Genomic DNA, 24,530 nt, shown 5'->3' with positions numbered 1-24,530 from the left:
ATTATTATTTTTAAAAGAATTATTTCCTTATGCATACAAGAATTGGGGTACAGGCCAGAGGTGCAGGGGGTGAGAGGATTTACCAGAGACAGAGTGGTGAACAGAACAGGCAGCCTGAGGAAATATACTGCTGAGGGGAGCAGTTGGCAGGACAGGAGAGGTCTGCTGTGCCATGTGGGTAGCTCCCTGGCCAGCTTGTATCGAACTCATGCTGCAGAGGCTGCAGATAGCTTCGCAGTGCTGTGCTTAACCCCTTATGCCACCAGGGAGGCCCTCATTGCTTTTTATTAATTAAAAGTGTGGTTGGACTTTACTATGATTCTTTCAGGAGAAAAGTAACTCTTGTATTTATATTGAAGTGTTTTTCTAGCTACACATTCTTTAGTGCAAAGATTTATCAAATGTCCATTACTTTGAAGAAATATGAAGTTTTGTAGAAACTGTGAAATGTCAGAGAAAAGTAAGTTATTACTTGAAAACAAAAAATAAACACTATGATGGCATAGTGGTTTATAGAGAAAATAAATATATTGGGCCTCCCTGGTGATGCAGGTGATTGAGAGCCACACTGTGAAGCTGTCCACAACCTCTGCAGTGTGGGTTCGATCCTGGCCAGCCTGGGAGAAACCCACATGGCTCAGAAGACCTCTCCCGTCTGGCCCACTGCTCCCCTCAACAGTGTATTTAGTCAGTCTGCCAGTTCTGTTCCCCACTCTGTCTCTGGTGAATCCCCTCACCCCCCACACATCTGGCCTGCACCCCAGTTCTTGTATGCATAAATAAATCTTCTTTAAAAAAGAAAATATATAAATGAACTATAAAAACAAAATTCAACTTTTGGATTATAAGACCTACTAGTGATTATCAGAATAAAAGTGGGAAGGGGATGGGTATCAAGAAAAAGGGGTCAATGGTATGGTGAAAATCAATTTGAGGGGGTGATGTCACCAACATACCAGTGAAGGGATGCTAAAGCTAACAGTCAGTTCTCCAGGAAAAAAAAAAAAAAAACAATAAGGGAGAAATTGCAATAAGATCTTGGCAGGACCCAGATGTTTTAGACAAAGTTGGTGACCCAGAAGAAGCAGGGAGAGGGCAAGAGCCACGGGGTAAGGGAGGAAAAGGAGATATCAATCAGGACATTTTCTCCCCTCCCCCATTCACAAACCCAAACACTTTGTCCAGGAAAAGAAAAGGAGATAAAGTTTGGCAGCAAAGCAAAAACACTGAGCTATCTAAGAATCTCAGAAGGTGAAACAAACAAAAGTCAGTAGGAGCACATGTGGAGGGGAATGGGGCTACCACTAGTCCCAAGCCTGTGATTTAGAACTGAACTGAGCCCCACCTGGCAGGGCTGAGATGGGAACTGCAGGTACTGAGAGTGTGCAACTCCAAAGGAAAGCTAGGGACTCCACCACTCCCCTCTGAAATGGAGAGAGGGTGTGCCCCATGAACAAAGAAGTCTGGCAGGACCATGCAAGCAGAGGGCAGTGGGGCTCTGGTGGGTCCCAAGCCAGTGATTTGGAGCTGAATTGAGCCCCCAAACACCCAGCCAAGCTGGGGCGGATTGCACCTGCACTCCGAGAATGCAGCCCCTACATCACTGTGGGAAGCTAGGGCTCCTACCAACCCCCCCAAAATGGAGTAAATACAGAGCGAGGAGACCATGAGACAGCACCCATCAACATATCTACAATACCACTACCCTTGTGGAGTTTTGGTGCAATAGTGCTGGATACGGTCTGACTACCAATTATTGACATCCCATAAGGATCACCCTGAATAGATGCCCACCAGTACCAGTGGCACAGTGTTCCAATGCTTAGAACACATTAGAAAAAAGACAACATGGAGAAGAAAAAATATAAACAAACAAGCAAGCCCTTAGGGGACGGACACACAACAAAAAGAAAACCAACCACCAGAACACAAAAACAATGATCCAGAAGAACTTCTCAGCTGACTTCTCAGAGAATTTAAAATTGCATGATTAAAAAACTAAAAGAAGATGAAAAGGAAAAGAATGATAAGAGAAAAATAATTAATCATCAGATGAATGTAATTGAGTCCCTAAAGAGGGAAGTAAAAGAAACACAAAAGAATCAAAGATTAATGGAGGAGCTAAAGAAGTCTGGGAAAAATAATGAAAACAGAATAGTTGAAATGGAAGAACAAATCTGTATTCTCGAAGACACAGTAGTAAAAATAACCAAAACAGAAAAGGAAAGAGAAGTACAAAGAAAAAAGAATGAAGAAAGACTTCAGGAACTATCTGACTCCATGAGGAAAGGAAATAAGAGTTATAGGAATCCCAGAAGGAGAGGAGAAAGACATAGGAACAGAGAAAATATTCAAGGAGATAATCAAAGAGAACTTACAAGGAGATGAAAACAGACATACAAGAAGCGAGAACATCAAACTTCCATGATGAAAGGGAAAATACAGCAAGACACATAACAGTAAAGCTCCCAAGGATCCAAGACAAGGAAAAAATAGTGAAGCTGACAAGAGAGAAGAAACAGATAACATACAAAGGAAAACCAATCAGGCTGACATCAGACTTCCCCCAAGAAACACTACGGGCAAGGAGAGAGTGGAGGGACATAGTCAACAAACTCCAATATAATAAATGCCAACCAAGAATCCTTTATCCTGCAAAGCTTTCCTTCCTCTATGAAGAAAGAACAAGGACCTTCTCAGACAAACAGAAACTCCAGAATTTCATTACAACTAAACCCCTACTCCAAAAAAATTATAAGAAATCCTAAACCAAAACCAACAGAGGAATGAATAATAAGAACAAAACAAGGAATAAAATCACAAAAAGACAAACAAAATGGCAAATACAGATGCCAATGTGTCAATAGTAACTCTGAATGCAAATGGACTAAACTCATCAATAAGACAGAATCGCAGGCTAGATTAAAAAAGAGAACCCAACCTTTTGCTGTCTTCATGAAACATATTTAACTACAAAAGATAAAATTAGACTAAAAGTAAAAGGATGGAAAACAATCTTAAAGCAAATGGACCAAAAAAGATGGCAGGAACAGCTGTACTTATATCAGATAAAATAGACTACAAACTAAAAAAGGTAAAAAGAGACACAGATGGTCACTACATTATGATTAAGGAGACAATACACCAAGAAGATATAACATTCATCAACATATACTCATCAAATGAAGGAACACCAAAATATATCAGACAATTATTATTATCTCTGAAAATAGACATTAGAGAAAATATGTATGTAATAGGAGACTTCAATACATCACTCTCAACAATAGATAGATCAACGAGACAAAAAATAAGCAAGGGCACTAAAGCTCTTAACAAGGACCTAGACCTCATGGGATTAACAGACATCTATAGAACACTGCACCTAAAAAAATCTGAATACACATTTTTCTCAATTGCACATGGATATTCTCCAGGATTGACCATATACTGGGCCAGAAGACAAACATCAACAGGCACACTAAGATCAGAATCATACCAACTATCTTCTCTGACCATGAAGGATCAGACTAGAAATAAACCATGAAAAGAAGGCAACAAAACCCCCAACCTCATGGAGATTGAAACTCACACTACTGGAAGACCATTGGATCAATGAGCAAATCAAAGAAGAAATTAAAAAAAAAAATGCCTTGAGATGAATGATAATGAGGACACAATTCTCCAGAACATATGGGACACAGCAAAAACATTTATAAGAGAAAAATATATAGCAATACAGGTTCACATCAAAAGAACAAATTAATCTCCATCTTAAAGAACTGGAAAAAGAACAACAACAACAACAACAAAAAATACCCAAAAGCCAGTTGAACGAAGAAAGAAAATAGTAAAAATCAAAGCAGAAATCAATGAAATCGAAGTTAAGAAAAGAATCCAGAAGATCAATGAAAATGAAAGTTGATTCTTTGAAAAAATAAACAAATAGACATACCGGTAGCCAGGCTCACAAAGAGAAAATGGAAGAAAGCACAAATAAATAGGATCATAAATGAAAGAGGAGACAACAAAACAGACACAGCAGAAATCAAAAGAATAATCAGAGACTATGAAAACAAGTTATATGCAAACAAGTTCAGCAATCTAGAAGAGATGGACAAATTCCTACAACTTTATAATCATCCAAAGTGAGATAAAGAAGAAATAGAGCAATTATAGACTAAACTTAAACAGACCAATTACAAGCAGTGAAAGTGAAACAGATATCAAAACTCTCCTCAAAAACAAAGCCCAGGACCAAATGGATTTACAGATGAATTCTACCAAACGTTCATAAATGAACTAGTGCCTATCCTACACAAACTCTTTCAAAAAATTGATAAGGAAGGGATAATACCACACATGTTTTATGAGGCCAATATTACACTAATACTAAAATTGAACAAGGACATCACATAAAAAGAAAACTACAGGCCAATCTCTCTAATGAATACTGATGCAAAAATCCTCAATAAAATCTTAGCCAACAGAATCCAACAACGCATCAATAAGATAATTCACCATGACCAAGTAGGATTTATTCCAGGGACACAAGGATGGTTCAATATCTGAAAATCAATCAATGTAATCAATCAATGTGTATAATCCAACACATCAACAAAAAGAAAAATAAAAACCATATAATCATATTAATTGATGCTGAGAAAGCATTTGACAAAGTTCAACATCGATGTATGATAAAGACCCTCAAAATTCTCTGGATAGAAGGAACATACCTCAAGGCCATATATGGGCCATCATATGGCCTCAAGGCCATCATAAAGGCCATATATGACAAGACCATAGTAAATATCATTCTCAGTGGTGAAAAGCTTTGAAAGCCTTTCCCTTAAGATCTGGAACAAGACAAGGATGTCCACTGTCACCACTGCTTTTTAATACAATACTGAAAGTCCTAGCCAGAGCAATAAGACAAGAGAAAAACATACAAGGAATCCAAAAAGGGAAAGAAGAAGTAAAATTATAATTATTTGCAGATGACATGATAATATAAATAGAGAAACCCAAAACCTCCACAGAAAAGCTAATCAAAATAATCAACCAGTTAGTAAAGAAGCAGGATACAAAATCAGCATGCAGAAATCAGTAGTTTTCCTATATACAAACAATAAATATGAAGAAAAAAATCAAGAAAAACCATCCCTTTTATTATTGAAACAAAAAAATCAAATAAATGGGAATAAACCTAACAAAAGAGGTAAAGGACCTATAGAAAACTATAAAACTATAAAGAAATTAAACTATACAATATTGTTAAAAGAAATAAAAGAAGGCACAAAGAAATAGAAAGATATCCCCTGCTCATGGATTGTAAGAATTAACATTATCAAAATGGTTATCCTACTAAGGGCTATTTACAGAATCAATGCTATTCCAATTAAAATTTCAATGATATTCTTCAAAGAAATAGAACAAATATTTTTAAAGATATATTTATTTATTTATACAAGCACTGGGTACAGTCAGAAGTGCAGGAGGGTGAGAGAATTCACCAGAGCCAGAGCAGGGAACATAACAGGCAGACTGACAAAATACACTGCTGAGGGGAGCAGCGGGCAAGGCAAGAGAGGTCTGTCGGGCCATGTGGAAACCTTGCTGGCAGCCAGGGATCGAACTGGTGCTGCAGAGGTGCTACTGGGTAGCTACCTGAGCTGTCTGGTGCTGCCGAGCAGTTTTGCAGCCCAGTGCTCAACCCACTAGGGGAGGCCCGAAATAGAACAAATATTGATGAAATTCACATGGAGCCAAAAATATCCTCTAATAGCCAAAGCTCTCCTGACTGAAAAGGAAGGTAATGGAGGTATCACACTCCAAGACTTCAAACTATACTACAAAGCCATAGTAATCAAAAATCTATTGTTCTGGAACAAGAACAGATACACAGACCAATGGAATTGAATAGAAAGTCATGAAATAAACCCACATATATATGGGCAACTAATCTTTGACAAAGGAGCAAAGGATATGCAATGGAACAAAGAAAGCTTGTTCAATAAATAGTGCTGGAAAAAACTGGGCTTCTACATGCAAAAAAATGAGCTAGACTACTACCTCACACCACACACAAAGATCAACTCAAAATGGATTAAAAAACTAGACATAAGACCTGAAACCATAAAATATGTAGAAGAAAAAATAGGTGAAACACTACAAGACATATACCTCAGTAATATCTTTAAAAACACATCACCCAGTGCAAAGATAGTAAAGGAAAGAATAAACAGCTGGGATTACATCAAATCAAAAAGCTTCTGTATAGCAAAAGAGACATTAACCGAAACAAAGAGACACCCCACTGGGAGAAAATTTTTGCACACAATGCTAATGATAAGGGACTTATCACAAAGATTATAAAAAGCTGACAAAACTCAACAAAAATAAAGTAAACAACCCAGTCATAAAATGGGAAGAAGAGCTAAAAAGACACTTTTCCAAAGAGGAAATACAAATGGCCAACAGGCATATGAAAATATGTTCAACATCATTCACAATCTGGGAAATGCAAATCAAAACCACAATGAGATGCCATCTTACACTACTGAGAATGGCACATATCAAAAAAAAAAAAAAAAAACAACAAAAAAACTAGCAACAACTGATGTTGGTGAGGATGTGGGGAAAAAGAACTCTCCTACACTGCTGGTGGGAATGAGAATTTGTCCAACCACTTTGGAAAGCTGTGTGAAGTTTCTTCAAACTACTGAAAATGGAGCTTCCATATGATCCAGCAATTCCACTCTTAGATATCTACCCAAAGGACTCAAAAATATTAATTCAAAAGGACACCTGCACCCCTATGTTTATTGCAGCACTATTTATAATAAGTAAGCTATGGAAACAACCCAAATGCCCAAAAACAGATGTGGTAAATATACACAATGGAATATTACCCAGCCATCAAAATAGATAAACTCATGCCATTCACAGCAACATGGATGGAGCTGGAAGGGATCATCCTCAATGAAATAAGCCAGAATGAAAAAGAAAATAGTGGATGGCTTCACTTATAGGAGGAATGCAGAGTATCCAAATAAGGGATCAGGGAAAAAAGTAATTATAACAAAGTAAAAATGAAAATCAACAGGCAACTATAAACCAGAGACATTCTGCGGGGTGGGGGGGGGAAACGAGTAGGATCAAAGCAGGGGTGGGAAGAGCCCAAGAGACTATGGTGATGGTACATGGGTGAATGGGTGATGGGAATTTCACAGGACTGTAACTGAGATGAGAAAGTGTACATTGTGCAAAAATGAAGAATGATGTAAAAAATATATAAAATATTTTTTTTAATTAAAAAAAAATTTGGACGTTCAGCACTGAACTTAATGCAATGTATACATATTGACTCTATTTACTTAGATATTGATATTATTTATTTATTTTCAAGATTTTATTTTTACATAGAAGAACTAGGGTATAGGGCAGAGGTGCAGAGAGTGACAGGATACACCAAAGACAGAGTGGGGAGCAGAATAGGCAGACTGACTGAAATAAACTGTTGAGAGGAGCAGCGGGCAAGACAGGGCAGGTCTGCTGTGCCATATGGGTAGCTCCCTGGCCCAGGATTGAACTCATGCTGCAGTGGCTGCTGATATATTCATAGTGCTGAGACCTAACCCTTGTGCCACCAGAGAGAACCTATATATATTGATTTTAATGATGCACATTTAAACTTTTATGAATGTAGGTATGTACGTATGTATGTTAGAATACAGTGTTACCTAAGAAAGAAAACAAATACAATTATCAGGAGACTGACCCATTGCAGTTCTGGTAGCATCACTGGTATGTCCCAACTGTGCCTATGACACGGCCTTGACTGTGGTGTCAGCTGCTGCAACACGAAGGTCCTCCATCAAGATTACTTTCTCCCAGTTTTTTTGTCCAGCCTCTTAATTAGTCCTGTGAGCACCCTTGCCATTTCTGTAAATTCTCCTCCTAGGTTAAAAAAATGTCTAGGATTTGTGTATCTATATTCACAATTAATATTTTCTGTTCTTACTGTGTCTTTATCTAAGTTTACAATCATAGCCTCAATATAAGTTAACAAGTATTCCCACTTTCTCAATATTTTAAAGGATAGGTGGAATTGATGAAAGAAGACATTGGTATAGGACTTTTCTTTGTTGTGAGATTTTTATTACCAATTCAATTTCCTTACTAATGTAGGTTTAGTATATATATATATATATAATATATATATATATATTATTTTAATTTTATTTTTTATTCCCCATACAATTGCAACCTCCTCAATCTGACCCCAATCCCTCCCCTCCCGCCACCCACCCACCAAAAAGTATCTCTGGTTCATAGTTTTTTGTTGATTTTGATTTTGACTTTTTTATAGTTATACATTTTTCCTGGTCCCTTATTTAAGTTCTCTAGATTCCTGCTATGAGTGAGACCATCCGGTATTTTTCTTTTTCTTTCTGGCTTATTTCACTGAGCATGATCCCTTCCAGCGCCATCCATGTTGCCGCAAATTGCATGTGTTTATCTTTTTTGAATGCTGAGTAATATTCCATGGTATATATGTACCACATCTTCTTGATCCAGTCATCTATTTTTGGGCATTTGGGCTGTTTTCAAACCTTAGCTATTGTAAATAGTGCTGCTATAAACATAGGGGTGCAGGTGTTCTTTGGAATTGATGTTTCTGTGTCCTTTGGGTAAATACCTAGGAGTGGAATTGCTGGATCATATGGAAGCTCTATGTTTAGTAGGTCCAGAAATCTCCACACAGCTCTCCATAGTGGTTGGACCAGTTTGCACTCCCATCAACAGTGCAGAAGAGTTCCTTTTTCTCCACAACCTCGCCAACATTTGTTGTTGCTAGTTTTTTTAATATGTGCCATTCTCACTGGTGTGAGATGGTATCTCATGGTAGTTTTGATTTGCATTTCCCTGATTGCAAGTGATGTTGAACATTTTTTCATATGCCTGTTGGCCATTTGCATTTCCTCTTCAGAGAAGTTTCTTTTTAGCTCTTCTGCCCATTTTTTGACTGGATTATTTTCTTTGTTGTTGTTGAGTCTCATCAGCTCTTTGCAGATTTTTGTGATCAGTCCTTTATCGTTAGTGTTGTGTGCAAAAATGTTCTCCCACTTGGTGGGGTTTCTCTTTGTTTTTGTTATTGTCTCTTTTGCTGTGCAGAAGCTCTTTAATTTGATGTAGTCCCAGCTGTTGATCTTTGCCTTCACTATCACTGCTTTGGGTGATGTGTCTGTAAAGATGTCTTTGATGTGCAAATCACGTAGTGTTTCGCCTATATTTCCTTCTATGTATTTTATGGTTTCAGGTCTTATGTCTAGTTCTTTAATTCATTTTGAGTTGATTTTTGTGTATGGTGTGAGGTAGTGGTCAAGCTTCACTCTTTTACATGTAGCAACCCAGTTTTCCCAGCACCATTTATTGAACAAACTGTCTTTCCTCCTCTTTGCTCCTTTGTCAAAGATTAGTGGACCATAAATCTGTGGGTTTATTTCTGGATTTTCTATTCGATTCCATTGGTCTGTATGTCTGTTCTTGTTCCAATACCATGCAGTTTTGATGATTATGGCTTCGTAGTATAGTTTGAAGTCTGGGAGTGTGATGCCTCCATTCCCTTCTTTTTGTTTTTCAGGAGGGCTTTTGCTATTTGGGGTTTTTTGTGGTTCCATATGAATTTCATCAATAATTGTTCTATTTCTTTGAAGAATGACATTGAAATTTTGATTGGAACAGCATTGAATCTGTAGATTGCTTTTGGTAGGATGGCCATTTTAATAATGTTTATTCTCCCAATCCATGAGCAGGGGATGTCTTTCCATTTCTTTGTGTCTTCTTCTATTTCTTTTAACAGTGTTTTATTGTTTTCTTTGTATAGGTCCTTTACCTCTTTTGTTAGATTTATTCCCAAATATTTGGGGTTTTTTTGTTTCAATAATAAAAGGGATAGTTTTTTTTGATTTCTTCTTCTTCAGATTTATAGTTTGTGTATAGGAAGGCTACTGACTTCTGCATGTTGATTTTGTATCCTGCCACTTTACTGAACTGATTGATGGGTTGAATTAGTTTTTCTGTGGAGTTTTTGGGGTTCTCTATGTATATTATCATATCATCTGCAAATAGTGATAGTTTGACTTCTTCTTTTCCTATTTGGATTCCTTGGATGTCTTTCTCTTGTCTTATTGCTCTGGCTAGGACTTCCAGTATTATATTGAAAAGCAGTGGTGAGAGTGGACATCCTTGTCTTGTTCCACATCTTAATGGAATTGCTTTCAGCTTTTCACCATTGAGAATGATACTGGCTGTTGGCTTGTCATAGATGGCCTTTATGATGTTGAGGTATGTTCCTTGTATCCCAGGATTTTCAAGGGCTTTTATCATGAATGGGTGTTGCACTTTGTCGAAAGTTTCTCAGCATCTATTGATATTATCATATGGTTTTTATATTTCTTTTTGTTGATGTGTTGGATAACGTTGATTGATTTTCGGATGTTAAACCATCCTTGTGTCCCTGGAATGAATCCTACTTGGTCGTGGTGAATTATATTTGGATACATTGTTGGATTCTGATAGCTAAAATTTTATTGAGGATTTTTGCATCAGTGTTCATTAGGGAGATTGGCCTGTAGTTTTCCTTTTTTGTGTTGTCCTTGTTTGGTTTTGGTATTAGTGTAATGTTGGCTTCATAGAATGTGTTTGGTATTGCCCTTCCTTCTCATTTTTTTGGAAGAGTTTGTGAAGGATAGGCACTAATTCGTCTCTGAATGTTTGGTAGAATTCATTTGTAAATCCATTAGGTCCTGGGATTTTGTTTTTGGGGAGGTTTTTGATTACCATTTCAATTTCGCTGCTTATAATTGGTCTGTTTAGGTGTTCTATTTCTTCTTTATTTAGCTGTGGGTGATTGTGGAGTTGTAGGAATTTGTCCATCTCCTCTAGATTGTTGAACTTGTTTCCATATAACTGTTCATAGTAGTTACTGATTATTCTTTTGATTTCTGCTGTGTCCGTTGTGATTTCTCCTCTTTCACTGATGATCCTGTTTATTTGTGCTTTCTCCCTTTTTTCCTTTGTGAGCCTGGCTAGGGGTTTGTCTATTTTATTGATTTTTTCAAAGAACCAGCTCTTGGTTTCATTAATCTTTTGGATTGTTTTTTTTAATTTCAATTTCATTTATTTCTGCTTTGGTTTTTATTATTTCTTTTCTTCTACTGGTTTTGGGTTTTTTTTGTTGTTCTTTTTCTAGATCTTTGAGCTTCGAGATCAGGTTGTTTCTTTGAGTTCTTTCTTGTTTCTTGATGTGAGCTTCTATTGCTATATATTTTCCTCTTATTACTGCTTTTGCTGCATCCCATACATTTAGGATATTGGTGGCCTCCTTGTCGTTCAATTCAAAGAATTTTTTAATTTCTTCTTTGATCTCCTCATTAGTCCAGTGGTCTTCCAGTAGTGTGGTTTTTAATCTCCATGAGGTAGGAAAGTTCCTTGCCTTCTTTTTATGGTTTATTTCTAGTTTGATGCCTTCATGGTCAGAAAAGATGGTTGGTATGATTTCAATCTTGGTGTATCTGTTGATATTTGTCTTGTGACCCAGTATGTGATCGATCCTGGAGAATGATCCATGTGCGCTTGAGAAAAATGTGTACTCCATTTTTTTGGGGTTTAGTGTTCTATAGATGTCTGTTAAGCCCAAATGCTCTAGGTCCTTATTTAGAGCTTTAGTTTCTTTACTTATTTTTTGTCTTATTGATCTATCCATTGTTGAATATGGTGTGTTGAAGTCTCCCACTCCGTATGTGTTTTCTCTGATGTCTGTTTTCAGAGAGGACAACAGTTGTCTGATATATTTTGGTGCTCCTTCGTTTGGTGAGTATATGTTAATGAGTGTTATTTCTTCTTGAAGTATTGTCCCCTTGATCATAATGTAGTGACCATTGGGGTCTCTTTTTATTTTTTTGAGTTTGAAGTCTGTTTTATCTGATATAAGTATATCTGTTCCTGCTTTCTTTTTTGGTCCATTTGCTTGTAGGATTGTTTTCCATCCTTTAATTTTGAGCCTATTTTTATCTTTTGTAGCTAAGTGTGTTTCCTGGAGACAGCAAAAGGTTGGGTTTTGTTTCTTAATCCAGGCTGCAACTCTGTGTCTTTTTATTGAAGAGTTTAGTCCATTTACATTTAGAGTTAATATTGATATGTTAATGGGCATCCCTGGTAGCGCAGCGGTTGAGCGCTGGGTTGCGAAGCTGCCTGCAGCCTCTGCAGTGCCGGTTTGATCCCCAGCTGCTCCCCGGCCACCGGAGGAGGGTCCCACATGGCGAGCAGACCTCTCCTGCCGCCCGCTGCTCCCCTCAGCAGTGTACTTCGGTCCTTCTGCCTGTTCTGCTCCCTGCTCTGGCTCTGGTGAATTCTCTCACCCTCCCGCGCTTCTGACTATACCCAATGCTTGTATAAATAAATAAATAAATCTTTAAAAAAAATATATTGATATGTTAGCATCTGTATTTGCCATTGTGTTTGTCTTTCCTTTGATTTTATTTATTTATTCTTTTAATAACTTTTTTTTTTTTGCCTTCTTTCATTGTTATTCGTCCCTCTGAGGTTCTGGCTTTAGGATTCCTTATAGTATTTTTTGGAGTGGGGGTTTAGTCGTAATGAAATTCTGGAGTTTCTGCTTGTCTGGGAAGGTCCTTATTCTTTCTTCATAGAGGAAAGAGAGCTTTGCGGGATAGAGTATTCTTGGTTGGCATCTGTTTTCTTGGAGTCTGTTGACTATGTCCCTCCACTCTCTCCTTGCCTGAAGTGTTTCTTCAGAGAAGTCTGATGTCAGCCTGATTGGTTTTCCTTTGAATCTTATCTGTTTCTTCCCTCTTGTCAGCTTCATTATTTTTTCCTTGTCCTGGATTCTTGGGAGCTTTACTATTATGTGTCTTGCTGTATTTTTCCTTTCGTCATGGAAGTTTGGTGTTCTTCTTGCTTCTTGTATATCAATTTTCAGCTCCTTCTTCACATTTGGGAAATTCTCTTCAATTATCTACTGGAATATTTTCTCTGTTCCTACATCTCTCTCCTCTCCTTCTGGAATTCCTATAACTCTTATATTTCCTCTCCTCATGGAGTCAGATAGTTCCCAAAGTCTTTCTTCGTTCTTTTTCCTTCATACTTCTCTTTCCTTTTCTGTTTTGGTTCTTTTTATTTCTGTGTCTTCAAGAGTACTTATTCATTCTTCCATTTCATCTATTCTGCTTTCATTGCTTTTCCCAGAGTTCTTTAGTTCCTCCATTAATTCTTTGATCTCCTGCGTTTCTTTTACTTCCCTCTTTAGGGACTCAATTTCATTCTTCTGACCATTGTTTTCCCTCTTTAGGGACTCAATTTCCTTCTTCTGATCATTGTTTTCCTTTATGAGTTCTGTCATTTTTTTAATCATGGCAATTTTAAATTCTCTTTCTGGAAGGCTCAGAAGTTCTTCCAAGTTACTGTCGTTGCAATCTGGGGGATGGTTTTCTTTTTGTGGTATGCTTTTTACCTGTGGAGTTGTTTGGTTGCGTGTGGTTCTTATACTCCCTACTGTCTGTTTTCTAATTTGTCTTATGCATTGGGACACTGTGTTGCTGGGACTGGCCAGCATCTTGGGTGAGCTTCTCTGCTCCCCTCTGGCTCCTCCAAGAGCCATCTGTCAGTTTCAAGCAGTCTTTACTGAACAAAGGTCCCTGTTCTAAAATGCCGATGTGGGGACACACACCCCTGTGTGCTTGGTCTGCCCCGGCGGTGGGTTCTGGCTCCCCCTCTGGGTTCGGACTGAAGGCCAGAAGGGGCCTGGCATGGGCGAGCTTCCCCGCTCACCTCTGGCTCCTGAGGGAGCCTTCTACATGCATTCTTTCCTGAAGAAATATCCCTGTTCTAAAATGGTGATGCGGGACACACTCCCTGCGCGTCCGGTCTCAGGCACACTCTTCTGCGCGCCCGGTCTGCCCCGGCTGTGGGTGCCCGCTCCCCTGTGGGCTCAGACTGCTGGTATGAAGGGGCCTGGGGTGGGCTAACTTCCCAGCTGGCCACGGGTTCCTCCAGGAGCCTTCTGCAGTTTTCAAGAAAGGTCCCTGTTCTATGGGGCATTAGTGACTTTTTTTCTGGTCGCTAGGTGGCACCAGAGATCTCTCCTAGTCCATGGGGGGGCTGTTTTTCTTCACCCTGTGGGACAGGGAACAGAGTGGGAATGGTAGGGAAAACCTCAATGGCTTTGGGGTGCTGTGTCTGCCTTGTGCCCCACCGACGTGGAGGACCCACGCTCCGAATTTCATGCCCCGGGTCTCAGTTCCAAAGCCCTCAGGTCCAGGACGCGAGCTGTAGCACAGTTCAGAGGCTGCAGGAATGGCGCCTTTTGCACCCCGCTCCCGTGCCTGGACGCCTGGTTCCTGATTACTCAGTGAGGGACTTTCACCCCAGTGAGGGCCTCCACGCGTCTCCCCACAAGCCTAGGTCGCAGGCGCGGGGACCTGGGCTCCTGCGATCTGCGTTTGCTTTTCAAGCGCGCTGCTTTTCCGCACAATCTTACCGGCCGGCCTGGGGCTATGTGCACGTCTCCAGAGTCTCTTTGTTCTCTAATGGCACCCGGAGCCGTTCGCTCACCTCCGGGGCGAATCCTGCAGGGTTCTCCACAGCTCCAGTTCACGGGGTGTGGTGGCTGAAATAGTTCCTTTCCACTCACAGTCCCGCCTGATGCGTAGTTCGTTCTTGTTGGTCGTTTTAGTTTGTTGTTTTCCCCCTCTCTGCTGGTCGGAGAGTGCGGACTTTGTGGGTGGGGTAGGGGAGCAGGGTTCTGCGCTTTCCTCCCTTCTAGTCCTCTTTTATGGCAACTTTCTTCTTCGGGTAGTTTGCTGGAGTTGTCCGTTTATCTTCCTTGTCCCAGTTCTCACTGGGACCTGCCGCTTTTCCTCCCTATTAACTTTTTTTAATGGGAGATCTTACTCGCAGCGTCTCCTCGCCGCCATGTTGCTCCGCCCTCTAGTCTATATATTTTTAACTTCATCACATAGTCATATTATGTTTCTAAGAATGTTTATAAGGATCCATCCATTTCATCTAAGTTATCCAATTTGTTGGCATGTAGTTGTTTAAAGTATTCTATTACAATCATTTTTTTAAATCTCTGTAAGGACTTAAAATGACTCCACTTGCATTTCTGGTATTGGTTGTTAGTATATTCTGTTTTTCTTTGTTGTGTTGTTTAAGTAAAGATGTGTCATATTTGTTGATCTTTTCAAAGAACTAAGTTTGGTTTCCTTGATTTTCTCTCTTCTATCCTACTGACCTATCACCAGAATTTCTTGATGGTTCTTTTTTCATTCTCTCTCTCACTCTGTGGCTGTCCTCATGTTGCTCATCTATCTTATTCTTGTGTTTGCCCATGTCTTCCTTTAGTTTCTGAGAATCTTTAAGACTTTTGTCTAAGGTTGTCCCTCTGGATTTCCTCAGGGATGGTTTCTTTCATTTATTTTATTCCTCTGAATGGTTCATACTGTTTCTTCTGTGCTTTATGAAATTTTTGTAAAAAACTGGATATTTGAGTTTGATCTTAGATTCTCTCTTTACCCCAAGGATTGTGGTTATTGTTTTAGTGCATCTCTGTGCCAGAGCTCAGCCTGCAGTGAAAGTTTAAGGTAATCTCAGGCACTATTTGAGCTTGAGCATAAATTGTGGCTTCTTGAATGTCCTGTATTTGAAGTCGTTCTGAATGATAACACACACACACACACACACACTCCAGCAACACAGATGCAGGTCCTTTGTGTATCTTGGAAGCTACTTCAGTAGGTGGGGACTGAAACATGGCATGCAGCTCCTATGTCCACAGCTATCCAGCAGGGCTCCCCAGCCAGAACAAGGCACCCTGACATTGGGAGGACAAGTTGCTTATTGCCCACTTTGCATCCTTAAGTGGCACCATAAGTGCAGACTGCTGCTCCCACAGCTGCCTGCCATGGAATGAGGGTGGGGATTGGGTAGCCAGCACAACATGCAGATTGAAATTAACTGAAATTAACTACAATTTACCAGCCAGCTCTTCTCTGGGAGTATTCAAATAATATTGGGAGTATTCAAATAAACCCCCGAGTTCTAAAATAGTCACTTCAGACTTTTTCTGGTCAGACAGTTGTTCTCCAGGTGGAGAGAGAGATGGAGTCCTAGTGTTCTCTACTCCTTCTTCACTGACTTCACTCTGTGGTGCTGGCTATTTTTCACTTGGGATCCCCAGACACATGCTCTGCTCTTCTGTGGTTCTATGAATCAGACTCATTGGGCACTTTGGTCAACAAGCTTCAAATTGTGTTTGGTCAAGAGGAAGCACTAGCAGGAGATCAAAGGGATCAGAGAGCAGTGGAAGGATGGATTTAGGATACTCTACTCCTTCACCCTCTCATACCCCAGTGTTGCCACAGTTCTGTCAGTGGCTGTGTTCCCTGTTACTACAGTGCACTCTGGGTGATCCTCTACCCCAGCCCTCACCATATCACCACATTTTGGAACAGTGTGTGGGGAGAGGTGTGTGTGCGTGTATGTGTATGTGTTTGTGTGTGTGTTTTCCTAAGTAAAACAAAGGCAGCAGTTTCCACTTCAAAAATAACTGTATGGTTGGGGCAAGATGTAAATAGAGTGGAGACCCTGGGCTCAGGTATGCTAGTACCCACAGCTAGATTGTAGCAATGTAAAGCCAGTACCTTCTAAAAGAAAAACAAATTACAGCACTCACTGAAGGTAACATGAGAAGTGGGGGCTTAACAGTAATGAAAAGGGCTAAGCAGGTAGCTCCTCCTGATAGGTGAGGTGAGCCCCATCAGCCCAGTGGGCCCTGTAAGCTGCAGAGTGGAGCTTGCAAGGCCCTTACACAGTAACCCTCAGCAGATCTCAGCGAGGCCCAGGACTGAGTTGGAAGCAGACCTGCCATAGTACTCTCCTGCTGACCTGGCCACAGACCTGTGGGAACACCAGGGCTAGTCCTGGAGGCAGCTGCACAAGCAGTAGCCCTTGGCAAACTTCAGCAAGCTCCTCCAGGGAAGGTCCAGGAAGAAGCTCCTCTGGCAGAAGGCCACCCACAGAACTCAGTGAACCCCAGGAAGGTTGTGGAAGGAGTCTGTGACCCTGAAAGCTCCAGTAGAACTCAGTGAGCTCCAGGATGGGAACATGAGGCAGACCTAACCCATTAGGCCCCAACAGATCCCTAAAGCTTTGGAGCAGATTCCAGCAGTAACCCAGACCCAGTAGATCCTGGTATGGGGAGCAGACATGACAGGCCCTGGCGTAGTCAACTGCAAAGCCTGGTCAGCACAGGCTGCAACTCTTAAAGCCCAGCGAGCCAGAGGGACACTATTTGGACAGACAATCTCTCGGATAGGAGTGGGACTGATTATCCTTTGGCCAGCATGTTCACAGACACCCAGGAACTCTTACATGTAAAATTTAACTAGCAGTTCACTTAGCAGTCACAGCACGTATGATCACATCCACCAAATCAAACCAATAACATGACGTATATTTAATTTAGATCCTTACTCTCAAGTGAGAAAGCAGTTACTGAATCACCCAGAAGCTTCGAGAAATTTAGAGTCTCGTTTCCTACTTCCTAAATCAGAACTTTCACTTTTAACAAGATCCCCAGGTGAGGCAAGTGCCCCTAAAGTTAGAGAAGCTCTGCAGAAGCAGAGAATGTACATCTCTGTCACCCTTAAAAGCTACACAAATGGAACTATATCAAACTAAGAAGCTTCTGTGCAGTGAAAGAAACAATCATTGAAACACAGAAATACCCTACTGAATAGGAGGAAATATTTGCACATCATACAATAAGGGGTTAATATCCAAGATCTACAAAGAACTCACAGCTCAACAGAAAGAAAACAACCCAGTCAAAAAATGGGCAGAAGAGCCAAGTACCAGTTTTCCAAAGAAGATATAGAGAGGGTCAATAGGTACATGAAAAAATATTCAACGTCACTTATTATCAGAGAAATGCAAATCAAAATGATGATGAGATGCCACCTAACACCTGTGAAAATGGCCCATATCAAAAACCCAGCAACAACAAGTATTGCCAGGGTGTGGAGAAAAAGGAACACTCATACACTGTTGGAAGGAATGTAGATTTATCCAGCTACTGTGGAAAACAGTATGGAGATTTATCAAAATACTAAAAATAGACCACCATCTGATCCAGTAGGTCTATTCCTAGATATCTAACTGAAGAATACAAATTCGTGAATTGATATCAGTGCTGTTCATTGCAGCACTATGCTATTTACAATAGCCAAGATATGGGAACAAGTTAAATGCCCATTGACAAGATGTGGGATGTATACACAATAGAATACTACAGTGCCTCCCTGGTGGCGCAGGTGGTTGAGCGCCGTACTGCAGAGGCTGTTTGCAGCCTCTGTAGTGCGGGTTCGATCCCATCCAGCCGCTATGAATCCCACATGGCCACATGGCACAGCAGACCTCTCCTTTCTCGCCTGCTGCTCCCCTCAGCAGTGTACTTCAGTCAGTCTGCCTGTTCTGTTCCCTGCTCTATCTCTGGTGGATCCTCTCACCCTCCTGCACATCTGACCTGTAGGCCGGTTCTTTTATAAATAAATAAATCTTTTTAAAAAATACTACTCTGGGCCTCCTCTGGTGGTGTAGTGGTTGAGTGCTGGGCTGCGAAGCGGCCCACAGACTCTGCAGCACCGGTTCGATCCTCGGCCACTGGCAAGGGTCCCACATGGTGTGACAGACCTCTCCTGGCGCACCCACTGCTCCCCTCAGCAGTGTATTTCGTTGGTCTGCCTGTTCCGCTCTGGCTCTGCTGAATTCTCTCACCCTCCCGTGCTTCTGACTGTACCCAGTGCTTGTATAAATAAATAAATAAATCTTAAAAAAATAAAAATAAAAAATAAAAAAGTACTACTCAGCTATTATAAAAGATAAATTCTTGCCATTTGCAGAATCATCGATGGAACCAACAGCGGATAATGCTCAGTGAAATAAGAACAAAGAAAAATACCTGATCACTTTCAAAGAGAGAAAAAAAAATCAAAGGAACAGGCCAAACTAAACCAAAACAAAAACCTACAAATATGACTCCAGAATTGGGGCTGCTAGGCGTGACACTTGGGATGGGGTGGGAACAAAAGAAGCAGTAGGTTAAATGGCCCAGGATAAAGGACTCTGGGTGCTTTGATGGTGGTGTGGTTTGGGGACATATATTTAAGGAGGTGTGAATCTGTTCCCTTAAATCATGTACAGTGTTGTAAACAAGTGTTACCTCAACAAGGAAGGAAACGAACTCCAAGAAAAAGTAACTATCACATTTCATAATACATATGTGTGAATGCACACAAGCATACGTGTATATATGTATATGTTTGCATAACATTGCTCAAAAGGTGTATAGGTGGGTCTAGAGAAATGAAATAAATTGCTCTAAGTACAAAGCTGATGAGTCATTTGACCTACGTAGGGAGGTGCAGGAGGCTGGCAGGGGCATTCTTACCCTGGCTGTGAGATTCTCTTCCACTTGGACATTGTAGCCCAGGTCTTCAAGCAGACCCTTCATCCCAGTGATGTCATGGTTGGATCCAGTGCGTCTGGGAAGATTTTTAAACTCTGTGTTACAAATGATGAGAGCCAGGCGAGTGCGGTTCCCTTTCTCTCGTATTGGATAAATCTGCAGAAGAAAGACAGCTTAGGGGCACTTTTTTTTTTTTTTTTCCCACATATTCAGTGTGGTCAGAGTTGCACTGTCAAGGATATAATAGCATTTTCTTGTCTTCTCACTTTTGCTAGAACTGTTTCTTTACTCTCTTCTACTAATGGATTATAGGAGGACTTCTGAAAGGAAGCAGAAGGAATGGGGAATGATCTCAAATCCAGGATATGAATAAAAAAGCAAACCCCCAGAGTGATGAACAAGAATGTTTTATGAACTGGATTAGAATATTTTCTCTCTTTCTTCCTTCTGTTTAGCCAAGCAATATCTAATATTCAAGATTCTATTCATATTTTAACATTAGAGACATTCTCCATGTACTTCAATCTACATTGACTATAACTCAACCTTGATGCTCATTATAGGAGCATTGATTTTTGTAGCATCTCTTTATATATTCAGCATCTATACATAATGGGTTGCTGTATTATTTCACTATTGCATATCCAACTTTCCTAACAGAATGGAAATATCTACCCATAATTATTTTGTAACCCTTATAATGCCTAAAGATTCATTAAATAATACATTCTCTCTTTCAGCACCTCTGGAAATTTTATATCTAGGTAACCTTTCTACTTTAATTTTACCCTCCATTCCATTCATTGATGAACTCACATTTCCAGCCTTTTTTCTGCATAGTTCCAGGAAGTCTTCATGGGGACAAAGCTTGAGCTTGCCTGTGTGTTCTGTGGCTGCTGCCCCTGTTGCAAGAGTTTCTACAAGAGTTTCAAATTATTTAACATAGAGTTGTGGTATCTGGTAATCTGCTCTCTCACTGGGCCCTAGGCCATGTATCAATCAAGAAACCATCACAGAAGACTCTCATTATTTTGGAACGTGGAAGAAAACTTTGTAAGTCGACATCTTAGCTTGTGGAGTTGTACTTCTGTCCAATATTAACAGAGATGAATTACAGTCAGGCAAGAGAAACAGCTTCAATTTGCAGAAAGTTATCTGACTATCAGAATTACCCAAAATGTAGCAGCACATGTATGCGATTCCTTGGTGAAGAATGGGAGGAAGTGAATAAGGCTCTGCTGATGTACCTCAGCTCATAAGGACTGGCTAGTTCCTGAGAATAATTGGGAGAAGTGATTTTTATTTTATCTTTCTCAATATAAACCGATTTAAACCTCTGGTTCTTTAGTTCTTGATTTCCAGGAGTCATTATAAAAGCCTACCTCCAACAGTAGAGACCTCCTCCCTTGGACCCGCTCCTGCCATCAGGAGTCTTTCTTGCAATGAACCTGAGCTTGCTAACTGTCAGTCTGGTATGTTGGTGATTATACCTCAATTACTGGAACATAAGAACTCAGCCAATGGCAACAAGGAATGATTCGATTTGTTGTTTTTCTTTCCCCACATAACTGTGGAGTGGCTTGGGTGACAGGGAAGCATTTGGCCTCTGTGGTGCTGGGCAGGGGAGGTGTCCTTCCTGAAGACCCAGAGTTCAGAGTGGGGTAAATCTTCTGGAGCAAGTGTGTTGGGAAATGCCAAGAGGAAAGGTTCAGGCTGAAGACTGCAGATGATCATTTCTCCCCTATCTAGTCTTCTGCTTACAAAAATTTGAGGGTTTGATCCCTCAAACTCCCAAATGAGCCTCCAGAAAAGGAAAAGGAACTTAAGGGAAGGGGGCCCGTTGGTTTTATTTACTATAAACCAAATGCCTATCAACAGATGAGTGGATTAAGATAATATACTTACACAATGGAATACTACTCAGTTATAAGACAAAGATAAAATCTTGCCATTTATAACAATATGGCTGAAGTTGGAAGGGATGATGCTAGGTGAAGTAAGTCAGAAGGAGAAAGACAAATACAGGAGAGTAACATATATGTGAAATATGGAGAAATATAGAGAAACAAATGAAAGGATCAGATAAAACCAAAATAGTAACAAACCCTAGAAATATGACTGTAGAAATCTGACCGGGGGTGGGGGCAGAGCAAAGTGAGTGGAGGACATAGTGCATTATGGTGGAGGCTATGGGGGCCTTGGTGGTAGGTGGGGTGAGGTAACACATACCTGAAGGGTGTGATCCGGTGCCTCTAAATCGTACACAGCACTGTAAACCACTGTTGCCTCAATTAAAAACAGAGTCCAATATAAAATTAAATAAAGCAAACAAAACAAAAAACTACTGGAGTGGCAGCTTTTGTGTCAGGATAATGGGAGCACAAACTTAGAGAAAGTGATTATATTATGCACTATGTTTTATACCCTGTTACCCTGACCATTGCCATTAGTATTTAGTATCTTTCATGAAACAAAAACAGTTGGATTTGGCACAGTGAAGTCTGTCAGAAGCATCCCTAAGATTTCTATTTGTAAAAAAATGTAGGAAAAAATGGTGTTTTGTTTACACAGAATGCACAGTGTTGGTTCTATATTTATTAAAGCTTGCGCTACATATTTTGGGGAGTAGAAACATGTTGCCAGACAAATAGCTTAAAAATATATCTAAATCAAGCAAATAGAAAAGGAGGGGGAGACAAATGTTATTCCAGTTTTTCTTGTAGACCCTTCATGAACCTTAAGCACCTACTGTCAATGAGCAAAGTCAAGGTCTTTATTTATTTACCCGGAGAGGGTAGAATACAGTCTTTTAGATTATTGCTGCAGAACTAAATTATTCTCCTCTAATATAAAACTACTTTAAACAGAGAAATACATGGTCAAGACCTGGAGCAGAAAACCTGAAGAGTATGTTACTAGGATAAAGCAAAGGAGAGCAGGGAGAGAAGTTCAGCATGATGTGTGTGTGTGGTATGTGTTATGTGCATGGGAGCTTCAGGGTGAGTAGATGTCAACAGCGAATGAATCATCTTTTATCTGCAAAGTGAGTAAGAAAGAAAACATTGGGGGTATAGATTGAAAAGCAAGTGCAGACATCCCTCATGCAGAACTGAGGACTCTTAATTGAAGAAAATCCCAGCTTGTCAGCAAGGGTGGAGTCACTCTTGCAGATGCAGTCAATCAGTGTTTGGCTGGCAGGGGACCCCTTCTGAATCACAGTCAGCCAAGCAATGTGCCTTAGCTATAGTAGTAAGATTTCTCTTTTTCACTATTTCTATCTCCTCTGGATTCAGTATCTTCTCACTTGATATAACATCCAACAAGTCATTAAGGGTATCTTCAGATACTGACTTAACAAATATTTGCCTTTTTCCCATTAGTCTCTTATCTGTTAGAAGCAGAAAAATAGTAGAACTTTACAAACACCTTAAGTTACCACACTCTATCACCTCATTAGCCAGAACTCTCTTTTTTCTCTATATGTTTTCTCTTAATTGGTTAAGTGTCCCAAGCAGTGGATCCAACATTCCCCCCAGTCTTTCTTAGCTAACGCACACCCATTCCAAGAATCCCAATCCATCTGAGTCAAAACAAAACTATACTTACCCAGACTGTTCTCTGTGATGTATTCTGCTTTGGTGAATGGCAGGACCCAAGGAACCTAGCCTGAGCTATTGCTTTTGTGATTATTAGCTCTAACTTCCACAGACTTAATGGTCACATTCTTGTTATTTCAATTTCTCTTACTTAAGGACAACAGCGTGTGGTGAGTCTGTCTTACAGATTTAAACTTCAGTCATGTTTGGACATTTGACATTTAAGTAAGATCCACAAAACAACCTCAGTAAATGAGGTTACAGACCTTCCCAGCATTTACTTTTTTTCTCTGAAATGGAAGGAAAACTTAGCTGAGTAGCTGGCTTACCAGTCCCCATACCTCATAGCCTGGCATCAAGGAATAAGTTTCCTTCCTTTATTCTCTAAATACTACTCACCAAACTATACAAAATTCAGTGAACAACAACACTTTGAGTCAATGTATCTCAGATCTCTCTCCTAAAAACACAACTTGATCAAACAAACAAACAAACAAACTTACCAGCCATGACCTTTGTGGCTCTCCTCTTGTGAAGCACAGGACAACTAAGTAACCAATGCTGAGAGTGTTCATGGTATTCCTCATGGGCGGGGCATGGTCACATGTCCAGACACAGGTGCTGCACTGCACCTGTGGATGCTTGTATATGCAGGTATGGATGAGTGAAGCTTTTCTTGTTTTTATTTTTTAAAGACTTATTTATTTATGCCTACAAGAACTGGAGTACAGGCCAGACATGTGGGAGATGCGAGGATTCACCAGAGAGAAAGTGGGGAACAGAAAAGGCAGATTGACCGAAATACACTGCTGAGGGGAGCAGCAGGCAAGTCAGGAGAGGTCTGCTGAGCCATGTGGGTAACTCCGTGACCAGGGATTGAACTTGTGCTTCAGTGGCTGTGGATAGCTTCATAGTGCTGCATCTTAACCCCTTGCGCCACCTGGCAGACTCCTTTCCTTATTTTTAATGAGACCCTGATTTTACATCTCAGGATTTATTCTCACAGAATATTGTGATATTATATCTATTTATGTACATAGTAAGTACCATATATATTATATAAAATCATGACATTTACATCTTAAACTTATACAAGGTTATATTTCAATTATATCTCAAAGCTGGCAACTTGGATCATGGCAACTTCTAAACTTAAATCAATCAAGTGTATTGTAAGCTTCCCAGCCTATATTCAACTCCTCCCAGCCCTGGCTGGTCAGCTACTGGCAAACTACCACAAAGAGAAAAAGTTGATGGCAAGTAACATCTGCACAAGTTATTTCTGCTCCCAACCCCATCCAAACTAAAGCCTCTTCCAGAGGATTCATTTTTCCTCAGAAGAAGAAAGACTCCAATGACTTTTTCTACCCAATCTTCATTTT

General features: G+C 40.1%; 1 protein-coding gene across 1 annotated transcript in view; it reads right to left on the bottom strand.

The window, feature by feature from the left end:
• The window catches only part of LOC119242137 (caspase-13-like), a 32,275-nt gene extending 8,617 nt beyond the window's left edge, over positions 1 to 23,658 (bottom strand). The window contains exons 1-5 of the mRNA XM_037507910.1: positions 23,652 to 23,658; positions 22,857 to 22,940; positions 21,782 to 21,838; positions 20,369 to 20,469; positions 19,535 to 19,708 (exon numbers count right to left, since the gene is read on the bottom strand). Of these exons, the coding sequence (XP_037363807.1) occupies positions 19,535 to 19,708; positions 20,369 to 20,469; positions 21,782 to 21,838; positions 22,857 to 22,940; positions 23,652 to 23,658 (423 nt within the window). The remainder of the gene's footprint in view (positions 1 to 19,534; positions 19,709 to 20,368; positions 20,470 to 21,781; positions 21,839 to 22,856; positions 22,941 to 23,651) is intronic.
• Between the last annotated feature and the right edge of the window lie 872 nt (positions 23,659 to 24,530).

The sequence above is a fragment of the Talpa occidentalis genome, unplaced genomic scaffold, assembly GCF_014898055.3.
Source record: "Talpa occidentalis isolate TD23 unplaced genomic scaffold, MPIMG_talOcc4v2.1 talOcc4.12, whole genome shotgun sequence".
In the NCBI taxonomy this organism is placed as follows: domain Eukaryota; kingdom Metazoa; phylum Chordata; class Mammalia; order Eulipotyphla; family Talpidae; genus Talpa; species Talpa occidentalis.
This window is presented reverse-complemented; position numbering and strand designations above follow the sequence as displayed.